A 9,542-nucleotide genomic window follows, 5' to 3' on the forward strand; every position below is an offset into this window, starting at 1 on the left:
CACACACACACACACACACACACACACACACACACACACACACAGAGTTAAAAAAAGAAAAGAAAAAAGAAAAACCTCGGGACAGAAGTGAGCAGAGCATGCAGAGCAGCTACAAAAAGCACTGCAGGTGCTCAGTAGTCAGTGTCCAGCTTGGAGCAAGAGGACAAACATGAGGGAGAGGAAGTGGAAGGCTCCAAAGAACGGAAAGCCGTCCTAGAGGAAGATGACCAGGCGGGCTGCGGAAATGGCTCTGGAACTAAGGATGCTCACTGACCTTCCCAGTGCCCACACAGCAGCTCACAATCAGTTGCCGCTCTGCTCAGCTCTAGAGCCACAATTCCCTCTTCTGACCTCTGCAGACACCTCATGTGCACACAGCCACTCACAACCATATAGAATATATAACTAAAAATGCTTTTATAAATAAATAAACACAACACACATACACAAATATTTTAAATGATAGAGCAAATGGTGAAAATGGTCTTGGCCTGGAAGATACCTGCAAAGTTTTGTAAATGAAATTATCGTTTTGCTGTGTTTAAACTGTGGACAAAAAACATATTTTAACAGGGATCTTTAGTTTAAAAATACTTGTGAATAGAAAATGAAGAGGGTGGAAAGGTGGTGTAGTCATTAAGAAAATGTGCAGGGGACCCGAGTTTGCTTCTCAACACTCACATCTAGTGGCTCATAACCACCTTACTAGTATAGCTCCTGGAGACCTCACAACTTATTCTGATGCACATATACATGCACATATCTTTAATTTTCAAAATACTTTAGAAAGAGGATGAAAATGACAATTATCCTACACAGTATCAGTTATAAAGACAAGTGATGGAAAAAGAATATTTTGCCATGAGCACACACAAGAGAACAAGAAAGTGGGCCTTCTGCTCTGAGCCCTCTGTTGAAGAGATGGGAGGTGGGTATCTTGCCACCAAATTATCTGGATTAATGCCAATTTGCACAGCAGGTTAATAAATTAAAAATCACTACACTAGTCTGTTCTGCATTTAATATTAGTCTTAACAATAAAACATTTCATTTCTCTTACTCATTCAAAGGCTTCAGCCTTTCAGTTATGTTAGGGAATATTTTAGATAGGCAGGCAGCATTCTGCATTCATTAAATGATAATTACTTAGCAGCTGCTGACATCATGCAAAATGCTAACTAAGCACTACAGTAAGCAGGAAAAGTTCCTCAGGCATGAATGATGTCATGGAGATGGGAAAGAGAGAGGGGAACAAAGGATGCCTGAATGAGTAAAGAGATCCCAGGTAAGAAGCTGGAGGTGACATATGAAAGCACCAAGAAGAGTCAGCCCCTCCAGGACTTCTGTTCTGTTGGCTAGGGGTAGGGACTGATCTCTCAGCTTGAGATCTTCGAATTTTGCAAGTCCATAGCCCTTCATGTAAATTCTAAGTACCTACAGCCATTCAACCATCTTTAATATTTCTTCACAATTCTAATCCACTTACACTTAATCTCAGATACCAGAGGGAAAGAGACACCTGCAGAGTGTCATCCAGAAATAAAAGCAGGGATAGAGATAAGGGCTTCGGGGCTCTGTGTCCACCTAAATCTGAAAGAACCTGAAGGCCTAACTGGGAGTTTGTAGCCGAGTGAAATGACAGCTTTTGTCTGCTTCTAAAGCACACTGGAGACCTGAAGCACTGCCTCCTGCACCCATGCCTGACTTCCTACAGAGATAGTTACCACTTGGTCAGAAATAACTGAAATTTGCTAATGGTTACAGGACTGACAGGAAGCCCTGACTTAACTCGTTTAAACACTAGAGAAGAAGCCATGTTGAAGGCAAACACACAGCTTTGTATTGAAAACCTGGGGTCAGAGGAGAACAGAAGGAAATCCGCCATCGGTTCTCAGCACAAATAAAAATGAAAGCATTATAAATTTAGCTCCTTTGAGTAACACAAATAGACTTAAAGAAAAAACTGTAGGGCTGCTGAGATGGCTCAGTGGTTAAGAGCACTGACTGCTCTTCTAAAAGTCCTGAGTTCAAATCCCAGCAACCACATGGTAGTTCACAACCACCTGTAATGATGAGATCTGATGCCCTCTTCTGGTGCGCCTGAAGACAGCTACAGTGTACTTAGATATAATAATATATAAATCTTTTAAAAAAATGTAAACATATGCAATTAATTGCAAACTAAGTAAAATGAAAAGAAACAAGCAATCGTGTGTTTCTTTGTCTCTTCAATAAGTGAAAATAATCCTATGAACAGCACAGTGTATCACATGAACTCTGTACCAGGCTTCTAACTGTAATCTCTTCATAGAAGCAGGATAGGGATTAGAATTTAGTCTCTTTGAAGGCAGGACTGCAACTGCACCACACACTGCTTCATCCAGCTCAACTCAATCCAGAACTCAGCACAGCTCTCACTGTCTGCTTAAGAATGAATGAATGAATGAATGAATGAGCAGGAAACTTTAGACCACTACATCTGAGAAGCAGCACATCATGTCTGAGTGGAAAGGAACTGCCATGTGATTAAAAGTCACTCCAATAAAATCAGCCATGCATCATCTCATGTAAGATTTAACTAGCACTACTGCACAGCCTAGTCAAGGACTGAGAATAAAATATAAGGAAAAAGTTAAAAAGTAAAACCAAAGGGGAAAAGTCAAGTAGATGAGAACGCTCACGACTGGGTCTCTCCTCAGCCAGTCCCCAACTAAGACTTTTCTTAATCAAGTGTAGACTGCTGCCCTGCTTCCTGTGTACTAACAAAGCCACTAACATTACAAAGATTTATACGTTAAGTAATGCTACCAAAGCTGGCTTTGATTTCGTTTAACTCTTTGTCAATTATCTACTTTCTCACTATGCTGGCTAGTCTTATGTCAACCTGACACAAGCTAGTCATCTGAGAGGAGGGAACTTCAGCTGAGAAAATGTCTCTGTAAGATGGCTGTAGGCAAGCGTGTAGTGCATTTTCTCAATTAGTGATGGATGGGGAGGGCCCAGGCCATTGCAGGTGGTGCCATCCCTGGGCCTGTGGTCCTGGGCTCTTTAAGAAAGCAGACTGAGCAAGCCATGATGAGCAAGCTAGTAAGCAGCACCCCTCTGTGGTCTCTGCAGCAGCTCCTGCCTCAGGTTCTTGCCCTGTTTGAGTTCCTGTCCTGACTTCCTTTGATAAGTAGTGATATGGAAGCATAATAAAAATAAACCCTTTCCTCCTCAAGTTGCCTTTGGTCATGGTGTTTCATCCTAGAAATCCTAACTAGTAACCCTAAACAGGGCATATCCCTTAACTGTCTGCTTTTAACTCTCCCCAAATAAAGTTAACTGCTTAGACACAACCACCCTCTCCTGGGTGACCCCCACTGAATGGTGTCTATTCATGTCCAAATCTAACACATGTTCCAATACATTTTTCTGAAGGGTTCACTTAAAGTAGGTTGTCTTACGTCCACTTTGTACTGATGTAACAAAATATCAGAGTGGGAAGTGTATAAACAATGGTTTACTGGGCTTATAAGTCGAAAGGATGGGAAACCCAAAATGGAGGAGCCTTAGCTCATGGGATACTTCCTGCTAGATAACTGGGTAGAAAGTCAAGCAAGCAGACACACAGGAAGTTAGGTGGCACCACCAAGGGACTGGCACCCGTGCCAATCAGAAGGGCAGTGTGGGTGTGGTTTTCATCCAAGGCCCTAACTTGGCTTTCTTCCCTTCAATTAGTTAAAAACTTCCAATCAGGCAGAAAAATAGTTACAGACTAAACAAGAGAAAATTTCCTGAATGTTTTCAGGAAAATCAATGTTATGAAGAAAAGAGTTGTTTGGGATTAGAATACATAAAAATAATCACACAATTACCCAACAAGAGTTTGAACTCTCAAGTATCAGACTCTATACTCTAGAAGTGATTGTTTATGATGTCACTCAGGTAGCTTATGAAATTATGTAAAACAAATTACACCTGGTTCCTTAATCATTAATAGTTACCTTCAGAAAAGGGGGGAGTGTTTATGTACAGCCTCTAAGCTGCACTTCAGGCGACAGTACTGATCATGCAAAGGGCACACAGGGTAGGTGCCCTCCACCAAACCTACAGCCTGGCTGAGTCTGTGTCACAGGCTCATCCTAACCTCTTCGGCAGCTTACAAGCAGTAGCCCTGAATCTGATGGCTAACAGAAGACCCGTCCAGGGTCTTACCAGACTGCATTTACTCACTGAAAGCTCTCGAAGAACAGCACACCTCTCAAACCCTACCCCGATGCTGACCTTCGTACTTACACTATTCACACACTCGCTGTACTGACTGCTTTTTACTACTGCGATCGAGTACCTAACAAGAAGCAACTTAAGGGGAGAAGGCCATGGCAGCAGTAACCTCCATGTTAACTGGAGGAAGATGGTCTCACTGTGTCCACAGTCAGGGAAATGAGATGGGGCGACAAAAGTCAAGGCCTGCTCCCTAGTCACCCACTTCCTCTAGTTGGGCCTCACCTCTAGGGCTGTGCCCAGCTGCGGATCAAGCTTTCAAACTCATGAGTCTATGGGAGCATCTCCCATTCAAACCCCACTCTTCCTGTTACTCTACGGGCCATCTGAACATGGTACTAAACACACACCTCCAGGCTCTCCAGACTTCTCCACTCATAACCGTTATTCATCAAATTCATCAAACAACACTAGTCACAATTACCTATCTATCTATCTATCTATCTATCTATCTATCTATCTATCTATCTATCTATCTATCTGTCTGTCTAGTGGGTATATTCCTTCCTCCATCTGTCCACCTATCCTATCTATCTATCTATCTATCTATCTATCTATCTATCTATCTATCTATCTATCTATCTATGTGTATTTGAGATATACATATATATTTGTATGTATGTATATACAAATACATATCATGTAATATAAATAAATATCATATATACATATGTATATATCCAATATCAGTGTGCAACTTTGCAACCTGTATAATCTTAGGTAATCTCCTTCTGCTTTCTTTCTCTGTTTCCTCATCAGGAAAATAGAATAAAGGTTCCCACATCACAGAATTCCTAAGAAAATTACATGGCTTAATATTTGTAACAGACATCATAGCAACCCCCATAATGTTTACTATCATTATGAAATACTTAGAGTATCACCTGCACATGTTTTAGATTTCAGGACGTAAAAACAAACATTGGTTCAGGAGAGACTTCGCAAATCCCTCCTCCAGACACACAAACCTCTCAGGCACCAAAGTGCAGAGTACCGAACACACACCTGGCTCTGGAGGAACTAGGCAATGTGGAGAAACAGGTACATAGGGAGATGAGAGATTCAGGCAGACGTGAGGCAGAGAGGACAATATGCCAACTTCTAAATGAGAAGAGACAAGCAAAACTCATCTCCAAGGACTGGCATTTCCTGGAATGCAGTTTTGCATCTGAAACCATTTTCAAAAGCAACATGCTCACTTCCACCCACTGGCCTATTACACAGAGATTCTTAAATGAGTGAAACAATGTTAAAAGACACTTAGAGCACACAAATGTTCGCTATTTTATAAATATCACCATAGGTCACTCAACTTTCCTTTTAGTTAATAAGAGAATAAATCCCATGACATGAGCAAATTTCCTAAGGACTCTGTTTTAGATGAAGTACATTTTTTATTTAAAGAAACTATAAATACTACTATGACAAAAGCTAGCCTCGCTGAAATCCCACCCCAGAGTCCAAGCAGCTAACTGCTGCATCTTATTACAAATAACCCTTACCATCTACAGGCTCCGTAGAAGAAAGCAGCGTTCTGTTACCAAGCCAGCAACATTAAGCCTCCCTTTGAAGCCACACACTATGCAATGATACCAAGCTTAAGCTTGGTTCTCTCTTAGATAACTAAGGTGGTGTCCTGACGAACTGTGATTTAAGTCCAATGACTGGGTAGTATAGTGCAGTCAAGACTCGGCTGCACAGAAAGGCAAGCATGGCTCCCTTCCCTTCCCACTGTTACCTTTTAAATGCTTCCGCCGGGTTCCTCTCACACTCTCCGGGCTCTAGGAGACTTTGGACGGCTGGATCTCTCAGCTTGTCCTCATAACCTTGGAGGAGTCCACTTTGGCAGATCTGGGCTACCAGACCTCTGATGAACCCTCCCACACACAAAGTGTCCGAGTCCTGGGCCTTGCAGAAGTGGAAAGCCAAAGCCTGGCGATGCAGACCTCTCTGCAGGCTGGCGGGTGAACTTGGCCACAGCAGCTCAGTGCACAGGGCTGTCTTCCCACTGCCAGGCCCGCCTACCAGCAACACACCCCAGGAGGCCCCCTTTCCAGAGATGCCACTAGCATTATTCCCAGCATTCCCGACAAGGGACTGTGCATTGGCTGTAACGGAACAGCAGCTTGACTTCTCCTGGAGGCAGTGCTGAAGTTTGTGGAAAACCCATTCCCGGCAGTAAAACTGCTTCCCTTGCAGGAGACTCGTTTGAGCCATTTTGCAGACTTTCTCTTCCCAAGGATTAGTCATAATAGGCTTTGTTTTGTTTTGTTTTGTTTAAATCTTCAGTGTGGGCTAGGATCCGGATACATTATCACAGACTTCACATCCATTTGGGTATAACTTACATGTGAGTTAACTGGGAATGACCAGTTACAGTGAAATTCAACAGTCTCAGAGCATATTTGGCAAGGGAATGTGCATGTCTTTATTTGGTTCCATAGCCTTAATTAGCAAAGGATATATTTATTTAATTGTCATGCAGGATGTAAAAATGGCTTGTCCCGAAGCTGGGCAACACCATTCCTGGATCTTTTGGGGGTCACAGAACTCTATGGCTCAATCTGGAGTTCATGTGACGGTAGATGCTTCAAGTACACAAATGAGAAAACACATCTGGAAAACAGAAGAGAATAGCCAGTGCTTGGATCTGTAGAAAACGCCCCCACAGCACCGCAAGCCTCAGTGCTCTATCTGAAAGCGAGATGCAGAAAAGCCATCCATTACGTTAAGTGGCACCAGAGAGATTGCATTTAGACAGGATGTAGGTAGCGCTGTGTCTCTCTCGCTGAAGGATGAGCATTCCTGAGCCCAGAGCCTAGTTCTTGCCAGTTTCAGACATCAGACCACAGCCAGAGAACTGTTTCAAATTAGAGTCTCTTATGTGGCAAAAATCACAAACCTCTGTTGACACCTTCTTAATGGAAAACATTCATAAAATAAATTTTTCGAGATGACAGATTCTCAATAGACCTGTTTTCAGGTTCTTCCGTGTTCCTGTGCCCAGGTAGTCAACAATTCCCCAAACTAAAATGAAGCAAATAAAAATGTCTTTAGTCCAAAACACCACGTTAAAACCTATTCGTTACAACTCACCCCAGAAAGCACTTTCAAAAAGTTACACGGTTACCCCTTAAATAAACCCATTTTCCTTTTTATACTGTTTTCTTCCTCCATGAGTATGCTTCTAAGACACATTTTTTTTTTCAGAATTAACCCAGATTTTGAAAGCCTCACGGTCGAAACGGAAACAAAATGGTACTTTATGCCACCTACAGCAACACCCTGGATTTCAGCCTGAAAGCCCTCGCAGTGTAGCTCCCTGTGCAAGAGCGCCACTGAGGCAGCTCAGGCACCCCGTCCGGCGGGGCTTCTTTGTTGATAGTTTACAGACCCTAGGGGAAGCAAGGGGCTGCGGTTGCACCGGACCTGTTCCCGCAGAAGGCCGGCTGAGGCCGGGCAGGCAGTCCCCACTCAGGCCCAGGAGGACGCCTGCTTCCCCGACTGCTCTCTGCCGCCGCTCCAGCCCCGGCTCAGCTGACAGACAAAGGCTCGGAACGAGGTGCTGCCCGGTGCAGCGCAAGCAGGGCGCGGCCCATGTCCCGCCGCGGGCGCCGCCTCCAGCCCCGGGAATCCAGAGAGGGTCTAACCCGCCCGACCCGAGCTCCGCTACAGAGGCCGCTCCACCCGTTCTGCTGCCCGCGGTTACCTCAGTCCTTCCAGCTCCACGCTCCCGGAATCCCCGCTGCCGTTCCGCCGTCCCGGCCCCCGGTGCGCTCCGCCTCGCACCCGCCTGCGGCTCCCGGCTGCCGCCAGCCCGGCCGCCCCGCACAGCGGCGCTCCGCCCAGCCCCCACAGCCGCCACCGCCGCCGGCGCAAAGACTGTCTCGGCCAGAGCCACAGCCCCGCCCTCCGCGCAAGCCCCGCCCCGCACAGGCCACGCCCGATACCGCCCCGTTGCACTCAGGCCACGCCTCTCGATGACCACGCCCCTCCTATAGGTCACGTCCCGCACAGACCCCGCCCCTCCCAGTTAAGCCCCACTCTATTGGCTCGCCTCCCGCAAGCCCTACCCAATCGTTCTTTTTTTCTACACGCCCCGCCCATATCATAGCCCCGCCTTATCTACCCAACCATTCCTCTCAGGCCCACGCGCCACAGCCCCACCCCGCTCCGCCCCCTGTCCTCCGCACCCGCTTACAGCCTGATCGCTGTGCGGTGGGTGACTCAGTGCGAGGTGGCGTTCTATCCTCCAATCTTGGCTTCGTGGCCGTTTTGTGCGGCTGGTCCTTGGGCTTTCCCGAGAAAGCTAAACTGCATCGGGCTCGGTGCCTCGCTAGGAAGACGGCTCAGTTAGGCCGGCTCAGGCTGAGGGGCGGGGCGATATTTCGTGTTCGCTTAACTCCCTACACCTGTAGTACTGGCACCTTGTCCAAGTTGCAAGTGAACCTGAAGAAGAGTACATTCTCCAGACTGCATGAAGGCTGATACTTAAAGCCAAATTTGGGTTAATTTCTTAAACCGCTTTAGTCATTAGTCTATTTCTCTAACAGCATAGGGCAAGTTGGTAAGTGGAGAGATTTTGAAACATGTCTTTATTTATTCTGTATATATAATTTCCATTAAACTACTTGCTAAGTTAATTAAGGGAATAATTTTGGCCTGGACCAGTAGGTAGAGAAACCTGGTTTAGTAGGCCATCCCCACTGACATGGAACAGTTCTTGAGAAGCAGGGTTTGTATGTAGCATAGACTAGCCATGAACGAGGCGGTCCTCCTGCCTTTATCTCACAAGTGCTAGGATTACAAGGCATGGATCGTGTCTGCTGAAAGGGTATCATCAGCTATAACTGTCATTAATCTTCAGGCCCATTTGAATATTAATTTTTCATTTATGTATAGTTCACAATCCACCTATCATTTTGTTTCTCCTAATAGAAAAACTAATAGCTTACATACCATTTTATCAAGTTTATATTTATTAATCGCCTAAATACTAGAAATAACAGCAGATTACTTACTCTTGGAATATACATTAATTTTGCTTTGAGACAGGGTCTCACTGTGCAGCCCTGGACGGCCTGGACTTTCTGTGTAGGCCAAGATGGGCTCAGATTCTTAGAGATCTGCCTGCCTTCACCTATTGAGGGCTAAAATAAAAGTTGAGTGCCACAAGGCCTGCTGGTTCACATACATTATTTAGTTCTTAGCCATATTTTCTCTAACAGAAGAAACTGGAATCTTTCTTAGGAAAGACATTTTAAAAATAGTTTTCC

At 45.0% G+C, this 9,542-nt stretch overlaps 1 protein-coding gene across 3 annotated transcripts in view; it reads right to left on the reverse strand.

Moving 5' to 3' along the window:
- Window positions 1–8,207, reverse strand: part of Ankrd50 (ankyrin repeat domain 50) — a 36,422-nt gene extending 28,215 nt beyond the window's left edge. The window contains exons 1-2 of one of the 3 annotated variants that reach the window (XM_031376673.1): window positions 7,976–8,207; window positions 6,005–6,882 (exon numbers count right to left, since the gene is read on the reverse strand). In XM_031376673.1, coding sequence (XP_031232533.1) covers window positions 6,005–6,516 — 512 coding nt within the window. In that variant the 5' untranslated portion in view covers window positions 6,517–6,882; window positions 7,976–8,207. Of the gene's footprint in view, window positions 1–6,004; window positions 7,294–7,975 lie in introns of those variants that run through there. The other 2 variants (XM_031376672.1, XM_031376674.1) reach the window with 2 other exon arrangements.
- Between the last annotated feature and the right edge of the window lie 1,335 nt (window positions 8,208–9,542).

This window comes from Mastomys coucha, unplaced genomic scaffold, assembly GCF_008632895.1.
Source record: "Mastomys coucha isolate ucsf_1 unplaced genomic scaffold, UCSF_Mcou_1 pScaffold17, whole genome shotgun sequence".
Taxonomy (NCBI): domain Eukaryota; kingdom Metazoa; phylum Chordata; class Mammalia; order Rodentia; family Muridae; genus Mastomys; species Mastomys coucha.